The 23,264-nt window shown below is 36.5% G+C and overlaps 1 protein-coding gene across 1 annotated transcript in view; it reads right to left on the bottom strand.

Annotated features, from left to right (window-relative positions):
• Positions 1-2,322: 2,322 nt before the first annotated feature.
• The window catches only part of LOC149779186 (uncharacterized), a 240,726-nt gene continuing 219,784 nt past the window's right edge, over positions 2,323-23,264 (bottom strand). Inside the window, exons 46-50 of the mRNA XM_089938405.1 lie at positions 18,101-18,185; positions 11,143-11,742; positions 5,790-5,855; positions 2,775-3,194; positions 2,323-2,369 (exon numbers count right to left, since the gene is read on the bottom strand). Of these exons, the coding sequence (XP_089794531.1) occupies positions 2,323-2,369; positions 2,775-3,194; positions 5,790-5,855; positions 11,143-11,742; positions 18,101-18,185 (1,218 nt within the window). The remainder of the gene's footprint in view (positions 2,370-2,774; positions 3,195-5,789; positions 5,856-11,142; positions 11,743-18,100; positions 18,186-23,264) is intronic.

The following is a 23,264-nucleotide window of genomic DNA, read 5'->3' as shown; positions in this document are numbered from 1 at the left end:
TGAATTCTTTAGGAGAACAATATTGGTCAGGCCTAATGTTTTCTTTATTACTTTCATTCGAACATTGTCTTTCTACTAGTTTCCTATATTTTAGTTCTCTTTGTAGAAAACTAGCGAAAAGCATTCCATGCTTGTTTCGCGTCACCTTCCAGCAAGTTGTTGAACCGGTCATCTTTGAAAAGCTCTCGAATCTGAGGACCCACAAAAAACTCCCTCTTTAATCTTTGCTTCGCTAAGTCGAGGGAATTTTTCATGCAGGTATCGGAATGCTGGCAAAGTCCGGTCAATGGCTTTCACGAAGTTCTTCATCAAACCTAGTTTGATGTGAAGGGGTGGTAGCAAGATTTTCTGAGCCTCAACCAGAGCTGGGTGTTGGATATTCTTCTCTCCAATGGCTACATTCTGCCTGTGAGTCCATTCCTTCCTCATGTAGTGCATTTCCCTTGCTCGGCTATCCCACTCGCATAAGAAACACATGTATTTTGTATATCCTTGCTGCAGTCCCATTAAAAGGGCAACTACCTTCAAATCACCACAGAGGTGCCAGCTGTACTTGTTATACTCAATGGAATTCAGTAGCTGCCTTAAGTTATCGTATGTCTCTTTCATGTGGACAGCATACGCTACTGGAATAGATGGAAGAATGTTTCCATTGTGCAAAAGCACAGCCTTGAGACTCAGTTTCGAAGAGTCCACAAATAGTCTCCATTCTTGTGGGTCATGAGTGATTTTTAAAGCATTCATGAGGCCCTCAATATCGGAACAGAATATCAGATTACTTTCCTTTCTGAAGAAAGGCTCCAATTGCTGGTGGCGCTTTCGATATGCAGTAATTGTGACATCTTCTTCTAGAAGATTCCATTGTTGGAGTCTTGATCCTAGCAATTCTGCCTTGTTCTTTGATAAGTCCAAATCACGAATCAGGTCATTTAGTTCTTCCTGTGTTATTCTGTGTGGGGTTGATGATGCACCACAGTGAAAATCTGGATCACTGCATGCTGATGGACCAGGAGAAGAACAGGTCGACTCACCTTTGTCTTCGTCAGATGAATCAAGAGAATATTCTGCTGGAGGTTCTGGAATAGGAAGTCCCTCACCATGTGGAACTGGTCTCAATGCAGACGGAATGTTTGGGTAGACTATTCTCGACTTCTTTCGCTTCGTTATTCCGCCGGAAAGAGGAGGAACCAAGCAGAAGTAACAGTCATTTAGGTGGTTGCTTGGCTCTCTCCACACCATTGGGACTGCAAACGGCATTGATGACCTTTTGCAATTCAACCACTGTGAAAGCTGTGTTGTACATGTAGCACAGCATATATGCGGAGCCCAAGGCTTGTCTTGGTCACCAACCTTGCATCCGAAGTAAAGATGATATGCCTTTTTCACTTGAGAATTGATACTTTTCTTCTGGTTGGCAAATGTCACTTCCCCACAAATATAGCAAAAATTGTCCGCGGTATTAACACACTTTCGAGGCATTACTGTATTAACACACTTTCGAGGCATTACTGTTCTTTATTGTATGTAAATGGATAAAATAATAAGTTTTATGTAACAGTAGCTTGAACTGTCTCGCACAACGTCTAAAATATTTTAAATGCTGAACCTATCTGATTGGGCTTTATATAGTACACTGCTTACGTCAGCTTCAGCAGCCGCCTGGCATTAGTATAATAGGCCTACACATGTATAGTACACTGCTGATGTCAACTTACTTCAGCAGCCGCATGGCATTAGTATTGCATTGCATCAGAAAATGATGCAATCAACTGTGGATGATGTGAGCATAATGGTATTATGCAATGTTACATCATTATTCCGGATGTTGCTGCAGTCCTACTGGAGAAATTTACACAGTGAAACATAGAAAATGAGGTATATGAATATCTTCAAAACGAGAGCCAATACAAATTTTTCACGGTTATATTCGTGTTCGGCACACCAAAATACTACAGATTAGGGCCTTTTCAAGTCAGTAATGATTTCACTGTTGACCAGTGTAATTGTTAAACTTACACAGTGGAATTGAAAGTATGTTGTTGTTGTTGTTGTAGGGTTTAACGCCATTTTTCAGCACATGATAGGCTATACATGGCGGCCAGTATTAAAGGTGGAGGAAGAACCTGGAAATCCCCAGAAAGAACCACTGACCCTCAAGAAGCTACTGGCAAGCTGTCTCACATATCCACATTGGCTGAATCCGGAATTGAAAGTATGATGGAAAACTTAAAACTATCAAACTAAGACCTTGACCTTGAAAACAAGACCCCTAAAGTGATGCACAAAATGATTTATAATGTTGAAGTGCCAGTATACCAAGCTTCATTCCTTAATCTGCTTTAAAGTTGTAGAGCAGAAAGGAAAGTATGCTGGAAAATAAAAAATACTTATCTGTGATGATGACCTTGAAAATCAGACCCCACAATATGGAACAAAAAATATCTTCTAGAGCTGATTTGTAAGCTTTCCAACTTGCATTCCTTAATCACAAATGTTTTGAAAGTTACAAAGCATAAATGAAAATCTGTTGGTTGGACTGAATGACAAAAACATGAAAAAACATATCCATGTTTTTCACCACAATGTTGGGGACAATATTCAGCAGCCATGAAGCTAGTGTATTCAGAAACTGTAACATAGTCACAGACATAGTAATTAATGTTTGACACTGAGAAAAGGAAAAAAGTCAATATGAAGAGAAATAACTATGGTGTCTGCTTGGACCTGATTGGCCAAATGGAATGTGAAGCAAGGTCTAAACAACTAAGACTTACCTTTCTCAGCTTGTGCATCCCCAAAACTGAAAGATGTCTTTGTAGATCCAAACAAAGATCCACTTTCTACTTTTGGCTGACTTCTGAAAGGGGCTGATAACGTTGCTGTTTCTCCTAAAAATTTAAAGCCTGATTGATTCTGAAACATCTGCTGACTTGGCTGACTAGCAGGGACAGTTGGTGCAAATGATGCAAATCCAACCATTGGGTGACTTTGGAGCAATGGATGACCTGTAACAGGGCCAGTTGGTTGACTCCCAAATGAGACAGATGATTTAGGTGCTGCAGATCCAAATGCTGCTAGACTTGGAAAGATCTGCTGACTTGCAAATGAGGATGGTGCTGATGCTCCAAATCCAAACACTGGTTGTCTCTGAGAAGTATCATGACCTTCACTGGGGACATGTGATTGAGATGGTGCTGACTCAAAGGAGGATGTTAACTGAATCTCTGGTGGTGCTAGAGCTACAGACTCAAACAAGGTCCCAAATTGTGGTGTTTCTTTTTCCCCAGGAAAGTCCAATTTTGAATGCATGTCTAAAGGCACAACCCTATATATAGCTCCAGGTGGTGATGCTGACCTTGGATGTATTGCTTCACCTTGGCCAAAATGAAAATGAGAACATTTTAACAAAGGTTACGCAGTGCACTGTCTCACCTGCAACCTATGCAAAAGGTTGTATCCCCACCGCATATCGTATTTGGTGAAGCTTCTACAAAAACGTTTAACACAGATCTTAATAAAGATGATGTTGCTGCTGGAAAGTAATGACTCTGCTTCACAAATCTGCCACAAGTGAGGCAAAGGGCAGAAAACTCATCTAAGATGAATGACTCTGTCTGTCTCACCAATCTGCCACAAGTGAGGCAAAAGGCAGAAATTTCATCTAATGGGTTGACATATGTATTCATAGTGTAGATGATTAGTGGTGCTTGTCCATGCCATCAACAAACCATATAATAAGGACATTAATGGTACATGCAAAATTTTAAACTGTTCATGTTATGGTATAAGTAAACAAGTGATTCAACATGATTCCAAGGTAATACCTTTGTTTATAAATGTACTATTCAGGCAGGTGTATCAGAATGATGGAGGCTTCAACTTGTAAAACCTACTGATAGCTGGTTTCCCATGTAAGGCACATATTGTACCATTAACAAGCCCCTACCCATCATTACAATGACCCAATTTCACCAGGACAATGAACCCCTTCCCATCAGGAAATGACCCCCTTCCTATCAGGACAATGACCCCCTTCCCAACAAGACACTTAACACCTTCCCATCAGGAAAAAGACCCCCTTCCTATCAGGACTTTGACCTCATTCCTGTCAGGACTATGACCTCTTCCCAACAAGACACTTAACACCTTTCCATCAGGACAATGAGCCCCTGCCTGTCAGGACAATGACCACCTTCCTTTCCTGACACTTAACACCTTCCTATCAGGAAACTGAACACCTTTCAATCAGGACAATGACACCCTTCTCATCAGGACAATGACACCCTTCTTATCAGGACAATGACCCCCTTCCCATCAGCACACTGAACTCCTTCTCATCAGGACAATGACCCCTTCCTATCAAGACACTGAATACCTTCCCTTTAGGACAATGACCCCTTCCCATCAAAACAATGACCACCTTCCTATCAGGACAATAACACAGTTCCTATCAAGACAATGACCCCCTTCCTATCAGAACAATAACCTCTTCCTATCAGGAAACTGAACACCTTTCCATTAGGACAATGACACCCTTCCTATCAGGACAATGACCATCTTCCAATAAGGATGTTGACCCCCTTCCTATCAGGAAATGATACCCTTCCCATCAGGACAATGACCCCATTCCTATCAGGACAATGTCCCTTTTCCTATGCTGTTTATAAAAGCCATCATGGGTCCTGCATTTTTAGAGAGGCCATCCAGCACTGAGACGCAGTCCAACAATGATGTCTTGCTTGTGCAAAGACAAACAGCTGAGTATTTATTGATACATTATGGCTCTCAACTGCCAAGAATTAATATGGAGTAAGACAGTCACTGACAAGAACATTAAGAAAACATAACTGTTGCAGTGAAATGGTATACGTGACTATGTCTCCATTGTAACAGGGGAAAAGTATATTGGGGGGACTGGTAGTGACAGACCATGGTATCAGTAATGCCCTTACATTACATTCATCAGAAGAAGTGAAAACAAGATTTTAAGATGTCCATTGTTGTAGTGATTTTGGGAATCAACATTTTCACTGAGGACCAACCAGACATAATAAGAGGTCTTTTAGTGAAAACCTCATGTTGATATGACCTTCTACACAGAAGTAGCAATAACAAGGTTTTCAAAACAGCCACTGTAGCACCCAGATTCATTATCAGATCAGCACCATTTTCATTCAGACTAAGTAGAGAGCATAAGAAGTCTTCTACACAAAAGTCCTGGTTAGAATGACTTTCCATTCAGGAGGAATAGTCATAAGTTTACCAGGTGGCTGCTGTGATAGCTATATAGGATACACTATCTAAACATTTATCATTCAGAACCAACTAGCCCTCATATGAAGTCTTTCAGTGAAAACCCCATGTTGATATGACCACCTATCCAGGGGAAGAGCAATCACAAGAATTTTAAGCTGCCATGGCAGCCATATTGGATTTTATAGCAACAACCATTTTCATTTAGAAACAACTAGACCATTCAGTGAATGTATAAAATTTCATAGCAATTGTTTAAGTTATTTAAGAGGAGTACCAATAACAAATTTGTGCTAGCGTTTAGACAGTTGGCAGATGAAAGATGATCCCAAAAACACTTCTGGTCTATGACCAGTAGAATTAAATATGAATAAGTACAAGAAATAAATATATATATTTCACAATAAGATATTTTAATTTATGAGTGGGAGAAAAATGATACGCCATAATTTTTTTCCATTATGGAAATATATCAGCTCTTATGTATGTTATTCAAACCTGTATTTCCATATTTAAACCCTTGCATGTAAACCTACCAGCAGGAAAAATGTTCCTCCCAAGATGACGGTATCGCCCATCCCTCACAACATTCAGTGAAATCCCTGCACATTCAAAATTATTATTAAAAACAGCTGAGAATCAAAATGATATGGACCATGTGAAATATTATTAAGTTGAATTTTAGATGTCAATTTGACATTTACAATTGTTTAAAATATGATATTTTTCATTATTTTTCATGTATGTTGAGCAGTTTAAAACTTCACCAAAGGAAACATTTTATAAGAGATAATGGCATATTTAAAATTCAATGAAATAATGACTGTTTATCTTGCATTGCCAATTTGTTAGTGAAATGTTTTCAAAGCAATTCATCTGCTTTTTGCAAAATATAAATAGTTCACTTTATTTTCCTGCAGAATAATACAATTATTAACAGTGAAAAAATTTGAAAATGGGGCCCAAGCAGTACAGTTTTTTCCATCTATCTTTATACTATTGATCTGAGTATGATAATGTTGTACTATATACTGACTGTACTATAAAAAAAACATTTGTTCTAAAACTTAAAATTGTGGTTCTGTCAAATTCATGATTTAAGTGAATTTTATATCATAAATCTACATTCTGCAAATCTTTTGGACTTTGTATTAATATTAATAATAATTATAATAATTATAATTATAATTATAATAATACTGATCAGTGACGTTGCCAATGAAGATAAAACTTTGTGAAACACAAGATGCCATCACAGAGAAATATAAGTGTACAATGGCTCATCCCTAAACTTAAAATAGCTTTTATGATATAAAGCTATACTACAAAAACAACTACCATATGAAATATACACTTGTGACCTTGACACTTAAGATAATACTCCAAATGGGGAATGCAATCAATCTTCTAATGACAATATACAAGTATACCAATTTCATTCCTTTATCTTAAACAACTGTACAAGTTACTGAGTGGAAACGAAAATGCTACTGAAACCTAACCTATTGGCCTGTGACCTTCACCTTAAAGGCAGGGTCTCCACAGTGCTAGATGACAAATACAGCTGGTTTAATCTCTTAATCTCAAAAGATTATAATGCCGTAGAATAAACGGGAAAATATGAAGAAAAACTTACAACTCTAATCTATGAACATGACCTTGAAGCTAGGATATCTAATATGGTATGTAACGTAAATGATGATTTACAGATATACCAATTTTCATCTCTTAACCTGAATAGTTCTAAAATTAAAGCGAGCAAAAAATGATTGATGGAAAACTTAAAATACTGACCCACGATCATGACATTGAAGATACAGCACCCACCCAATGTTGTACATCAAACACTTTATAATGATAATATATAGGTATAAAAAGTTTCATCCATGAAGCTAATTGGTCCGTGAAGTTAAAATGTGGAAAAGATTGTGTAATGGATGGAGTGATAGAATGTTGGTGTTGTTGTTGGTCTTGTTGTTGTTGTTGTTGTTGCAGGCCTAAGACCATATTTCTGCACATGATAGGCTATACATTGTGGCCAGTATAACTGGTGGAGAAACATAGATGCTATATCTTAATTTAAAATACAGACCTGTGACCTTGGCTTTGACCATCCACGTAGTAGTACACAATAACCAAGCAGAAAAGAAAAGTGTGATGGAAAACTTACAACACTTACAATATGTGACACAAATTTAAAATAATATAAAGTGATCCTGACTTTGAAGGAAGCACAATGTAACATAATGTGTCATCGACTGATGTGTGAGTATACAAGGATTGATGACTTAATCTGAGTTAGCTATAAAGAAGAAGAGATCATGTAATGACAAACTTAAAGGACTGAACTGTGACCATGACCTTCAAAATAAGAACCTGAACATGGTAAGTACAAGAACTTCAAAAGAGTATCAGTATACAAAATTTCATACCTCGATATCCAATAGCTCAAAGTTATTGAGCTGAAGAGAGTGTGATGGAACAGAAAAAAATATTCAGCTGTGACCTTAACCTTGAAATTAATGACCCCCAATTTGGTGTCTCACACAAATTCTTATGACTATGTATACCATCTTTCACTCCTTTATTTCAAACAGCTTATACGTTACAACATTGAGAATGTGGTACACAACACACCGTCTTGTTATAAAGTATAAGTACCAAGTTTCATCCCTTAAATGCAAATAACACTGGACAACAAATTTTTACAAAAGTCATGTTACTGAAATAAAATTAGTCAATTCTTATCAATTTTTATGTGCTGAACACGAATATGACAGTCAAATTGCAAAATTGGCTCTGGTTTTTTTGTAATCTGCAAGAAATTAATGTTTACATAACGAAATGCATTCCAATAGTAAAAGGTCAACTGTAATAGCCTACCTATAAAAAATCAAGTCATTGACTACATCTTAGATTTCTTCGCCTGTCTCTTGTACAGCTGTTCGGGAGCATCTCTGAGGAGTGTCCAGCAGTAGTCAGCCAGCATTGTAGTGGACCATTTTCCCTGGTATCTTTGTTCCATTGTTGCGATATCTTGATGAAAACGTTCGCCGTGTTCATCACTAACAATACCACAGTTGCTAGGAAAGAAATCCAAATGGGAATGAAGGAAGTGAATCTTTAGAGACATATTGCAGCCAAGTTTCTTATACTTCATCAACATGTCTTCTACTAGTTCCTTATAGTTTTCTGCCCTAACATTTCCGAGGAAGTTTGTAGAAACTAGGCGAAAAGCATTCCATGCTTGTTTCGCGTCACCTTCCAGCAAGTTGTTGAACCGGTCATCTTTGAAAAGCTCTCGAATCTGAGGACCCACAAAAACTCCCTCTTTAATCTTTGCTTCGCTAAGTCGAGGGAATTTTTCATGCAGGTATCGGAATGCTGGCAAAGTCCGGTCAATGGCTTTCACGAAGTTCTTCATCAAACCTAGTTTGATGTGAAGGGGTGGTAGCAAGATTTTCTGAGCCTCAACCAGAGCTGGGTGTTGGATATTCTTCTCTCCAATGGCTACATTCTGCCTGTGAGTCCATTCCTTCCTCATGTAGTGCATTTCCCTTGCTCGGCTATCCCACTCGCATAAGAAACACATGTATTTTGTATATCCTTGCTGCAGTCCCATTAAAAGGGCAACTACCTTCAAATCACCACAGAGGTGCCAGCTGTACTTGTTATACTCAATGGAATTCAGTAGCTGCCTTAAGTTATCGTATGTCTCTTTCATGTGGACAGCATACGCTACTGGAATAGATGGAAGAATGTTTCCATTGTGCAAAAGCACAGCCTTGAGACTCAGTTTCGAAGAGTCCACAAATAGTCTCCATTCTTGTGGGTCATGAGTGATTTTTAAAGCATTCATGAGGCCCTCAATATCGGAACAGAATATCAGATTACTTTCCTTTCTGAAGAAAGGCTCCAATTGCTGGTGGCGCTTTCGATATGCAGTAATTGTGACATCTTCTTCTAGAAGATTCCATTGTTGGAGTCTTGATCCTAGCAATTCTGCCTTGTTCTTTGATAAGTCCAAATCACGAATCAGGTCATTTAGTTCTTCCTGTGTTATTCTGTGTGGGGTTGATGATGCACCACAGTGAAAATCTGGATCACTGCATGCTGATGGACCAGGAGAAGAACAGGTCGACTCACCTTTGTCTTCGTCAGATGAATCAAGAGAATATTCTGCTGGAGGTTCTGGAATAGGAAGTCCCTCACCATGTGGAACTGGTCTCAATGCAGACGGAATGTTTGGGTAGACTATTCTCGACTTCTTTCGCTTCGTTATTCCGCCGGAAAGAGGAGGAACCAAGCAGAAGTAACAGTCATTTAGGTGGTTGCTTGGCTCTCTCCACACCATTGGGACTGCAAACGGCATTGATGACCTTTTGCAATTCAACCACTGTGAAAGCTGTGTTGTACATGTAGCACAGCATATATGCGGAGCCCAAGGCTTGTCTTGGTCACCAACCTTGCATCCGAAGTAAAGATGATATGCCTTTTTCACTTGAGAATTGATACTTTTCTTCTGGTTGGCAAATGTCACTTCCCCACAAATATAGCAAAAATTGTCCGCGGTATTAACACACTTTCGAGGCATTACTGTATTAACACACTTTCGAGGCATTACTGTTCTTTATTGTATGTAAATGGATAAAATAATAAGTTTTATGTAACAGTAGCTTGAACTGTCTCGCACAACGTCTAAAATATTTTAAATGCTGAACCTATCTGATTGGGCTTTATATAGTACACTGCTTACGTCAGCTTCAGCAGCCGCCTGGCATTAGTATAATAGGCCTACACATGTATAGTACACTGCTGATGTCAACTTACTTCAGCAGCCGCATGGCATTAGTATTGCATTGCATCAGAAAATGATGCAATCAACTGTGGATGATGTGAGCATAATGGTATTATGCAATGTTACATCATTATTCCGGATGTTGCTGCAGTCCTACTGGAGAAATTTACACAGTGAAACATAGAAAATGAGGTATATGAATATCTTCAAAACGAGAGCCAATACAAATTTTTCACGGTTATATTCGTGTTCGGCACACCAAAATACTACAGATTAGGGCCTTTTCAAGTCAGTAATGATTTCACTGTTGACCAGTGTAATTGTTAAACTTACACAGTGGAATTGAAAGTATGTTGTTGTTGTTGTTGTAGGGTTTAACGCCATTTTTCAGCACATGATAGGCTATACATGGCGGCCAGTATTAAAGGTGGAGGAAGAACCTGGAAATCCCCAGAAAGAACCACTGACCCTCAAGAAGCTACTGGCAAGCTGTCTCACATATCCACATTGGCTGAATCCGGAATTGAAAGTATGATGGAAAACTTAAAACTATCAAACTAAGACCTTGACCTTGAAAACAAGACCCCTAAAGTGATGCACAAAATGATTTATAATGTTGAAGTGCCAGTATACCAAGCTTCATTCCTTAATCTGCTTTAAAGTTGTAGAGCAGAAAGGAAAGTATGCTGGAAAATAAAAAATACTTATCTGTGATGATGACCTTGAAAATCAGACCCCACAATATGGAACAAAAAATATCTTCTAGAGCTGATTTGTAAGCTTTCCAACTTGCATTCCTTAATCACAAATGTTTTGAAAGTTACAAAGCATAAATGAAAATCTGTTGGTTGGACTGAATGACAAAAACATGAAAAAACATATCCATGTTTTTCACCACAATGTTGGGGACAATATTCAGCAGCCATGAAGCTAGTGTATTCAGAAACTGTAACATAGTCACAGACATAGTAATTAATGTTTGACACTGAGAAAAGGAAAAAAGTCAATATGAAGAGAAATAACTATGGTGTCTGCTTGGACCTGATTGGCCAAATGGAATGTGAAGCAAGGTCTAAACAACTAAGACTTACCTTTCTCAGCTTGTGCATCCCCAAAACTGAAAGATGTCTTTGTAGATCCAAACAAAGATCCACTTTCTACTTTTGGCTGACTTCTGAAAGGGGCTGATAACGTTGCTGTTTCTCCTAAAAATTTAAAGCCTGATTGATTCTGAAACATCTGCTGACTTGGCTGACTAGCAGGGACAGTTGGTGCAAATGATGCAAATCCAACCATTGGGTGACTTTGGAGCAATGGATGACCTGTAACAGGGCCAGTTGGTTGACTCCCAAATGAGACAGATGATTTAGGTGCTGCAGATCCAAATGCTGCTAGACTTGGAAAGATCTGCTGACTTGCAAATGAGGATGGTGCTGATGCTCCAAATCCAAACACTGGTTGTCTCTGAGAAGTATCATGACCTTCACTGGGGACATGTGATTGAGATGGTGCTGACTCAAAGGAGGATGTTAACTGAATCTCTGGTGGTGCTAGAGCTACAGACTCAAACAAGGTCCCAAATTGTGGTGTTTCTTTTTCCCCAGGAAAGTCCAATTTTGAATGCATGTCTAAAGGCACAACCCTATATATAGCTCCAGGTGGTGATGCTGACCTTGGATGTATTGCTTCACCTTGGCCAAAATGAAAATGAGAACATTTTAACAAAGGTTACGCAGTGCACTGTCTCACCTGCAACCTATGCAAAAGGTTGTATCCCCACCGCATATCGTATTTGGTGAAGCTTCTACAAAAACGTTTAACACAGATCTTAATAAAGATGATGTTGCTGCTGGAAAGTAATGACTCTGCTTCACAAATCTGCCACAAGTGAGGCAAAGGGCAGAAAACTCATCTAAGATGAATGACTCTGTCTGTCTCACCAATCTGCCACAAGTGAGGCAAAAGGCAGAAATTTCATCTAATGGGTTGACATATGTATTCATAGTGTAGATGATTAGTGGTGCTTGTCCATGCCATCAACAAACCATATAATAAGGACATTAATGGTACATGCAAAATTTTAAACTGTTCATGTTATGGTATAAGTAAACAAGTGATTCAACATGATTCCAAGGTAATACCTTTGTTTATAAATGTACTATTCAGGCAGGTGTATCAGAATGATGGAGGCTTCAACTTGTAAAACCTACTGATAGCTGGTTTCCCATGTAAGGCACATATTGTACCATTAACAAGCCCCTACCCATCATTACAATGACCCAATTTCACCAGGACAATGAACCCCTTCCCATCAGGAAATGACCCCCTTCCTATCAGGACAATGACCCCCTTCCCAACAAGACACTTAACACCTTCCCATCAGGAAAAAGACCCCCTTCCTATCAGGACTTTGACCTCATTCCTGTCAGGACTATGACCTCTTCCCAACAAGACACTTAACACCTTTCCATCAGGACAATGAGCCCCTGCCTGTCAGGACAATGACCACCTTCCTTTCCTGACACTTAACACCTTCCTATCAGGAAACTGAACACCTTTCAATCAGGACAATGACACCCTTCTCATCAGGACAATGACACCCTTCTTATCAGGACAATGACCCCCTTCCCATCAGCACACTGAACTCCTTCTCATCAGGACAATGACCCCTTCCTATCAAGACACTGAATACCTTCCCTTTAGGACAATGACCCCTTCCCATCAAAACAATGACCACCTTCCTATCAGGACAATAACACAGTTCCTATCAAGACAATGACCCCCTTCCTATCAGAACAATAACCTCTTCCTATCAGGAAACTGAACACCTTTCCATTAGGACAATGACACCCTTCCTATCAGGACAATGACCATCTTCCAATAAGGATGTTGACCCCCTTCCTATCAGGAAATGATACCCTTCCCATCAGGACAATGACCCCATTCCTATCAGGACAATGTCCCTTTTCCTATGCTGTTTATAAAAGCCATCATGGGTCCTGCATTTTTAGAGAGGCCATCCAGCACTGAGACGCAGTCCAACAATGATGTCTTGCTTGTGCAAAGACAAACAGCTGAGTATTTATTGATACATTATGGCTCTCAACTGCCAAGAATTAATATGGAGTAAGACAGTCACTGACAAGAACATTAAGAAAACATAACTGTTGCAGTGAAATGGTATACGTGACTATGTCTCCATTGTAACAGGGGAAAAGTATATTGGGGGGACTGGTAGTGACAGACCATGGTATCAGTAATGCCCTTACATTACATTCATCAGAAGAAGTGAAAACAAGATTTTAAGATGTCCATTGTTGTAGTGATTTTGGGAATCAACATTTTCACTGAGGACCAACCAGACATAATAAGAGGTCTTTTAGTGAAAACCTCATGTTGATATGACCTTCTACACAGAAGTAGCAATAACAAGGTTTTCAAAACAGCCACTGTAGCACCCAGATTCATTATCAGATCAGCACCATTTTCATTCAGACTAAGTAGAGAGCATAAGAAGTCTTCTACACAAAAGTCCTGGTTAGAATGACTTTCCATTCAGGAGGAATAGTCATAAGTTTACCAGGTGGCTGCTGTGATAGCTATATAGGATACACTATCTAAACATTTATCATTCAGAACCAACTAGCCCTCATATGAAGTCTTTCAGTGAAAACCCCATGTTGATATGACCACCTATCCAGGGGAAGAGCAATCACAAGAATTTTAAGCTGCCATGGCAGCCATATTGGATTTTATAGCAACAACCATTTTCATTTAGAAACAACTAGACCATTCAGTGAATGTATAAAATTTCATAGCAATTATTTAAATTGTTTAAGAGGAGTACCAATAACAAATTTGTGCTAGCGTTTGGACAGTTGGCAGATGAAAGATGATCCCAAAAACACTTCTGGTCTATGACCAGTAGAATTAAATATGAATAAGTACAAGAAATAAATTAAATATATATATTTCACAATAAGATATTTTAATTTATGAGTGGGAGAAAAATGATACGCCATAATTTTTTTCCATTATGGAAATATATCAGCTCTTATATATGTTATTCAAGCCTGTATTTCCATATTTAAACCCTTTCATGTAAACCTACCAGCAGGAAGAATTTTTCTCCCAAGATGAGGGTATCTCCCATCCCTCCCAACATTCAGTGAAACCCCCACACATTCAAAATTATTATTAAAAATAGCTGAGAATCAAAATGATTTGGACCATGTGAAATATTATTAAGTTGAATCTTAGATGTCAATTTGACATTTACAATTGTTACATTTTTCATTATTTTTCATGTATGTTGAGCAGTTTAAAACTTCACCAATGGAAACATTTTATAAGAGATAATGGCATATTTAAAATTCAATGAAATAATGACTGTTTATCTTGCATTGCCAATTTATTAGTGAAATGTTTTCAAAGCAATTCATCTGCTTTTTGCAAAATATAAATAGTTCACTTTATTTTGCTGCAGAATAATACAATTATTAACAGTGAAAAAATTTGAAAATGGGGCCAAGCAGTAGTTTTTTCATCTATCTTTATATTATTGGTCTGAGTATGGGGCCCAAGCAGTACAGTTTTTTCCATCTATCTTTATATTATTGGTCTGAGTATGATAATGTTGTACTATATACTGACTGTACTATAAAAAAAACATTTGTTCTAAAACTTAAAATTGTGGTTCTGTCAAATTCATGATTTAAGTGAATTTTATATCATAAATCTACATTCTGCAAATCTTTTGGACTTTGTATTAATATTAATAATAATAATAATTATAATAATTATAATTATAATAATAATAATAATACTGATCAGTGACGTTGTCAATGAAGATAAAACTTTGTGAAACACAAGATGCCATCACAGAGAAATATAAGTGTACAATGGCTCATCCCTAAACTTAAAATAGCTTTTATGATATAAAGCTATACTACAAAAACAACTACCATATGAAATATACACTTGTGACCTTGACACTTAAGATAATACTCCAAATGGGGAATGCAATCAATCTTCTAATGACAATATACAAGTATACCAATTTCATTCCTTTATCTTAAACAACTGTACAAGTTACTGAGTGGAAACGAAAATGCTACTGAAACCTAACCTATTGGCCTGTAACCTTGACCTTAAAGGCAGGGTCTCCACAGTGCTAGATGACAAATACAGCTGGTTTAATCTCTTAATCTCAAAAGATTATAATGCTGTAGAATAAACGGGAAAATATGAAGAAAAACTTACAACTCTAATCTATGAACATGACCTTGAAGCTAGGATATCTAATATGGTATGCAACGTAAATGACGATTTACAGATATACCAATTTTCATCTCTTTACCTGAATAGTTCTAAAATTAAAGCGAGCAAAAAAGATTGATGGAAAACTTAAAATACTGACCCACGATCATGTCATTGAAGATACAGCACCCACCCAATGTTGTACATCAAACACTTTATAATGATAATATATAGGTATAAAAAGTTTCATCCATGAAGCTAATTGGTCCGTGAAGTTAAAATGTGGAAAAGATTGCATAATGGATGGAGTGATAGAATGTTGGTGTTGTTGTTGGTCTTGTTGTTGTTGTTGTTGTTGCAGGCCTAAGACCATATTTCTGCACATGATAGGCTATACATTGTGGCCAGTATAACTGGTGGAGAAACAGAGATGCTATATCTTAATTTAAAATACAGACCTGTGACCTTGGCTTTGACCATCCACGTAGTAGTACACAATAACCAAGCAGAAAAGAAAAGTGTGATGGAAAACTTACAACACTGCACTATGACCTTGACCCTGATGTTAGAACCCCTAACAATGTACAAAACACAACTTCAAATGATGATGCATAAAAATGCCAAGCTTAATCCCCTATTCTGAAAGGTTTAAGTATGGAATGTAAAGTGAGAAAGACAACTTAAAAATAGTGACCCCAAAGACTTGGATCTTGAAACACAGGATCCCAATGTTGTATATGAAACATCTTCTAATGATGAGGCACAAGTATACCAAGTTACAATCCTTAACCTTAAGCGAAGTTACAGTTATTAAGCAGACACAAACATGGGATGGATGGACTGATGGAAACAGGCTTTTTGTGAAAAGTTGAGGTCAAAAATGAGGGCCAAAGTCAAAATGGTGTAATGTGAATACATGTACAACTTTAAAACAGCAAAACTGTTGAAAATTTTCTCACTTTAAGAGCATAGAACAGTTGGTTTTACACTAAAATATTCAGTCTATGAAATATTCAGTGTAAACTTTAAATGACCTTCAAGCATATATCAGGATAAAAAAGTTGAGACCATTAGAGAGGGGCCACAAGTGGCTGAGTGATCTAAAGCACTCACCGTTCCAGATCAATGCCATTTCACCTCTGTCTGCGTGGGTTCGAGTCCAAGGCTCGGCTAGCATGGGCATGTGGGAAAGCCTGCCAGTAGCTTCTCATGGGTTGGTGGTTCTTCCCTGGGTTTTCCATGGTTCTTCCTCCACCAGTTATACTGGCCACCATGTATAGCCTATCTTGTGCTGAAAAATGGCGTTAAACCCCACAACAACAACAACCACCATTAGAGTAATGACAAGTATCCAAACTGAGTGCTTAAGATGACTTACAAAGTGATGCATGTGTGAAATGGTCACAAAAATAAATTCCAGTCTTATCCATAGGATTAAATAAGACAGAAATACTGTCCACAAATAAATTTAAAACTAGAACTGATTTTCCTTTCATAAATGAGAGTAACAATATTAATATTAATATGATGACAATCACAATAATTACAACTTAAAACCACATAAAAGAATCAGTACATGTAGGATGGATTAGTTAAAAACTGCCCTGCTTGCAAGACACTATTTTTACTGCTGCAAAAGGATGTGTACCTGCTGAAATTATGTTGAAATTATCTTCATGATGTACATATACTGAAATTATCTTCAAGATGCATGTGTTGAAATTATCTTCAAGATGCATGTGTTGAAATTATCTTCAAGATGCATGTGTGTTGAAATTATCTTCAAGATGCATGTGTGTTGAAATTATCTTCAAGATGCATGTGTAATGAAATTATCTTCAAGTTGTACAAATACTGAAATTATCTTTAAGATGTACATATACTGAAATTATCTTCAAGATGTATGTGTAATAAAATTATCTTCACAATGCATATGTGTTGAAATTATTTTCAAGATGCATGTGTAATGAAATTATTTTCATGATGCATATGTGTTGAAATTATCTTCAAGAATTACATATATTGAAATCATCTTCAAGATGCATTTGTTTAAATTATCTTCAAGATGCATGTTTTGAAATTATCTTCAAGAAATGTGTTGAAATTATTTTCAATAAATGTGCTGAAATTATATCTTCAAGATGAATGTGTTGAAATTATCTTCAAAATGCATGTTCTGAAATTATCTTCAAGAAATGTGTTGAATTACCTTCAAGAAATATGTTGAAATATCTTCAACATACATAAGTTTTGAAATTATCTTCAAGAAATGTTTTGAAATTATCTTCAAGATGCTTGTGTTGAAATTATCTTCAACATACATATGTTTTGAAATTATCTGCAAAAAATGTATTGAAATTAATGTTTATCTTCAACTTAAATATTGTAAATCAATCCTCAAGTAATGATTGATACCAGACAGCTTTTACAGTTAATGAACGTTATGCAATAAAATACAGCAGTCATGTGACACCGATATTTACCAGTATTGTTCTATAAAAATAACAAGATCCTATAAACAAATGAACAGGAGACACATCACCCTTACTTTCAGCACAATTTATAAACATTTAAAGTAATGGGATAGTTTTTTCAACATTAATATCACCCCAACTTTTCACAAATGCACTGAGAAGAATCCAACCACTCCCCGTGTTAATCAAAAGCACTGAGAAGAATCCAACCACTACCTGTGTTAATCAAAAGAGACATATAGCATTAATGTCTTGAACAGTGTAGTGGAGCCCTCAAATCCCTAAAACACCATAACCATTAAGTTTGTTTTCTTACCTGCTTCTTTTGAAGTTTTACGTTTTACCCTTTTACTGCTAGCAACTACAGTTAATTCACGAGGGATCCTACTGAACACCGAAATCTGGAAACAAAAAGAGAATTACAACTGTCACTATCATCATCATAATCAACATTACAAAAATCATCATCACCATCTTCTTCATCAACATCATCCACAACAAAAACTGTAACAGGTACTTTACATTATATAGTCTGGATCAGCCTCCTTATGAACTTCTATTATTCACCTATTTACATGAATACAAAATGTGAAACATTTAATAACATCTATTTGTCATAGTATCTATACTATGCTTTATTTTGCTGTTTGCTTTTAAACACAAAGTTCAGATTAAATTAAAATAAAATATATGTAATATTAAGAAATAAGGAAATAAAGCATGAAAATTCTAAGAACATATGTCACTTGCCCAATGTTGTGAGGTCACCAAAACTATACAATGATTTGTCCCCTGCCTACCATGCTGAGGTCACTAAATGTATTCAGTGGTTGGTCCCTTGCCTGCTGCAGTGAAGTCATTGGTGGCACTCTACAGTTTCGTATTTTGCATAAGGTTAGAATTTTAAAGAAAATGAATTTCCCAGGATTTCTTCACTGGTTATAATGGCTATATAATAAAGACTTTGCATATCTTAGGTGTTCTTAAAAGAACTTTTAATTTCCTTTATTCTGATATATGATCGATAGATGTAATTTGGGTTCTAGCGTACACAGCTTGGGCTCACTTCAGATGTGCTCATATTTAAAAATTGCTAGCTGTCCCCTGCCTATTATGTTAATATCACCTAAAGTATTCAAAGATTTGTCTCCTGCTTAATACAGTGGGGGTTCTAATGTATATGGTGATTTTTCTCCTGCTTAATACAGTGGTGTCTCTAATGTATACAATGATTTGGTCCTGCCTACCTTGTTGAGGTCACCAAAATTATGCAATGATTTGTCACCTGCCAAAATACTGTGAGGTCATTATAAGAATACAATGATTTGTCCCCTGCCTAATGCGGTGAGGTCACCAAAAGCATGCAATGATTTGTCCCCTGCCTAATATGCAGATTTTTTATTAAATTTATTAAATGATTTGTCATCTGCCTAATGCTAAAGTTAAATGAAAAAGGAGATGACATATGTTTTCAAAGAACTCTTCAAACATCTAATGTCTGAAAAGATGCTGTTTGATGAGGGAAAGGAGTTTTACAGCAAAACTGGGAATTTCTGGTCAGTGGTCTGACAGATGAAGATATGGATCACAGTGACCTAATTTTATGCCATGGGTGCAGCAATCACCTAGATGCATCTCCTTACCAAGTGTCATGATTCCAGGTACAACAATGTGTACAGAGAGCAAATATCTTCAGCTATGCAGAAACTTAACCAAGAATGTTCAAATAATGTACAAAGTTATCCACCTCCTGAGGGGCAGGTGTTAAGAAACCCGTACTAAACGGCTGCTTAGGATTAAAAATAAAAACAACTAGTGATATGCAGAGAGGCTTTAAATATACTGTGGTCCCCCTTTTATATAACAACCCCTTCTGTACCAGGAAAGTGGCTGTATAAGACAAGTGGCCTTTCCAGACGGGGACTATATTTATGTATGTATGTATTTATGTATGTGAATGTATATGCATGTGTACACAGTAAGAAATCTACATATAACTTAAAGAAGTTAATATCTTCATTTAAAAGTAGCATTAATTATTAAAATGATCTTATTGTCTTATTGTCTTAAAAACAGACTTAATTCAAGTAACATAAATTAATAGTTCTTATTCTTAGGCATGAAATGTGAGTGGGGTATTGTTGGCATGCACATCGCAAAACCTTCAAAAACGTTATTTAAATCTTGGTATATACATTGTTTCGTATCTGAAATAATTATCTTTCCATTTACTCCATTTTCCCACCGCGAAAGAATATTCTCCTTATCTGTTACGATGTTGTTTTTTTTAGTCTTCCCAACATAAAAATAAAATTTATCAGCAAGTGAACTCTCCCTATTGTCATCAAGTGGAATAACTTTTTACTTTTCCTTCTGGAGTATTATTTCTCTGTTTAGGTGATGCCAGGTTTAAGTATTTTAACAATTTATTCCTATGCTGCTAATTGTACAGTACTGCAATTTAATTATGCTGACGAAACGTTTGAAGAGTAAACAAAATTTCTTGCTTAATCAAGGACATGATAAATATACTGTCAAGCAATTTTACGGTCTTTGTCTGGTACCCTGTTTTGGTTCAAGGTTAATTTCTCTGTGTGTTAATCCACAGAATCTATATTTAGCCAATGCTGACCATGTTATGATCTTGACAAAAATATGTCCAATTGTAATTATAAAATAAAAGTAAAGATCTTTAAAAACTTGCTGTGTCAAGCCCTAAACTTTGGGTGCCACTGGTCAGCGGGGTGCATTCATGAGGAAGACCACTGCTTTTATAAATGCTAATGCTGACACCAACACCAGTGGTAGTACAACTGCACTCCTCTGCTTTTTTTAGGTCAGCTAAAAATATGTTCACACTGTATTTTCTCCCTTTTGTCATTCAAAGTATCAATATACCAATTAAGATTTTCTTCATATACTTCATTCATTTTTCAAAATTCTGATGAAATCCAGTGCATTAGTTATGAGTTCTGATGCACCAGGACCAACCAAATCACACCTGTCTGCTTTGTTATCTTATGCAAAAGCCAAGAGTCTGCAGTAACATATAATTTTCTGTTTAGGCTTTAATCTACTGAATGCAGGCAACATTCTTCATTTGCTACAAAATGTCTTGAAAAAGTCTGAGAAAAATATTACTGATCTTGAGAAGTACTACAACAGGATGCAATAAGAGCTGATTTGCACTCATAGTGTAGTGAGACCACAAAATGACAGTGAGTTCAAGGTTAATTGGATCAGAGTATTCCATGCGACTTTAGGCACTGCAAAGAGTTATCCCATATACACTTGTCACAGGAAATGTCTGAGCACAAATTAAGTAAGAAATATTATAAATCATCTTTTAAAATTATTGCTGGTTCATCATATAAATCTGTGGTTCCTATCATTCAGGTCATGACCCAAATCAGGTGGTAAGGACATTCTGGAAGTTAATGTAAGGTTACCCAAACTGTTTTGTCGGGTGGCAAAACTTATCAAAATGTAGAAATAAGGTCTTGAGGCTCAGAAAAAGGTTGGGAACCACTAATATAAATGATGTAAATACAAGTAACTTATGCTAACCCTATTACATCAATTATGGCAAACGATACATTCATCAACATAATGTCTTTTCCAAAATCACAAAAATTTTGTAATGGATCATGAGAGTTTTAATTTAAGGTGTTTGATTGTGATTAACTCATGTTATTTTCATCCCCATCCTTCAGCACTGGATATTGTAATATTGAGAAACCCTCTTTCTGCCCATCTTTCAGGTCGATAGCTACATTTCATAAACTACTGGATGGAAATTCATTAAACTGGAAATGTTCCACTGATTTCTGCCCATCCTTCTGGCTCATACCTATGTTTCCTAAACTGCTGTGTGGAAATTCATGAAACATTTAAGGTTCCACTGCTCTTAAGGCAAACTCCTACCATAAATATGCTTGTGATGGATTTTACATTATAATCCAAGGACAACTTACATTTCATGGGGGTGAGTACTATAGTAAGAGGGGGGTGAAGGTGCAGGTCTGCAATATGCTATGACAAGAAGGCCAGGGCCTATAATCATACCATTGCTGTAAAATGTATAGCATTGATGTCAAGGTTAAGCAAGCCTGTCACAGAATTAACTGTCTTAGCTTCATAATGATTCATCCAAGGTATAAACAAACTCCATCAGGTGTTTAAAAAATAGCAAATGAAAATATCTTAACCAAAACCGTAATGCAAATTTTCAAAGACCTTGATATTGACCTCAAGGTCAAAGGGGCAAGTACACACACACAATGAAATGTCTTAGTTTCATGATGATTCATTCGAAATATGATGACAATTTATCAAGGTGTCAAAAGGACAAGTAAATAGAATGAATTGTTTTATCTTCATAACGATTTATTCTATGTATAAATAAAACTCAGGGGTTGAGGATAAATATGCTAATGGAAGACAACAGAATGAATTGTTTTATCTTCATAACGATTTATTCTAAGTATAAATAAAATCTCAGGGGTTGAGGATAAATATGCTAATGGAAGACAACAGAATGAATTGTTTTATCTTCATAACGATTTATTCTAAGTCTAAGAGGATAAATATGCTGATGGAAGACTTTAACCTCAACCTTTAAAAAGACTTACAATGTCAATACTGCAGCAGAAACATGACTGCCTGTTTTCACTTCCCCAGTAATGAAGGCTTGAAAAGAATTACAGTGATTTGTGATGGGGAGTCACTGAATGTAAGATCTACACATACCTAATCAACAAAATATACAAAACTTATGCTATACTACATGACCTTTGACCTCAATATCATTTTATTTAAAATTCATTAATAATATATATATATATATATATATATATATATATATATATATATATATATATATATATATATATATATATATATATATATATATACACATACAGTGGAACCCCGCTATAACGCGATGATCGGGGTCCATAAAATCGGATCGCGTTAAAAGCGGGGTCGCGTTAATACGGGGTTTCACAATATTTAACTTTTTTTCCGAGAACATATACGTGTATACATGTACAATGATCAAAAGTCGGCTTATCATCAGATGAATATTAACTGGAATGCATTAATTAAGATATATTCAAAATAATCGATGGCTAATATATGGCTAATATATTTATAGGTTATTACTGTGCATTAAAAACATTTACTATAACGATAATACAGATTGACAGATTGACCGATAATACCAGACTATCGCTATTATCATGAAAAGTGTATCAACACCGTATGCTACCGTGCCGTCGTGGCATGCAGTTCATCCATAATGGATGTAATTTAATTGAAAATCGTACAGATTTAAAATATTCAATAATTTTGTAATAGTCTGAATTCGTCGTGTAAAATATAGGATGAACAAAATATTGAAACCATTTACTTGCCGTCTGATATCGTACGGTCATTGCATGCAGCTATTCCCGGGTCTACATACGGTGTCTGTACAAATT

This window comes from Sinohyriopsis cumingii, chromosome 17 (assembly GCF_028554795.1).
Source record: "Sinohyriopsis cumingii isolate HCF-2022 chromosome 17, ASM2855479v2, whole genome shotgun sequence".
NCBI classification, from domain to species: Eukaryota; Metazoa; Mollusca; class Bivalvia; order Unionida; family Unionidae; genus Sinohyriopsis; species Sinohyriopsis cumingii.
Note: the sequence above shows the minus strand (reverse complement) of the source record. Positions and strands in the feature narration are given on the sequence as shown.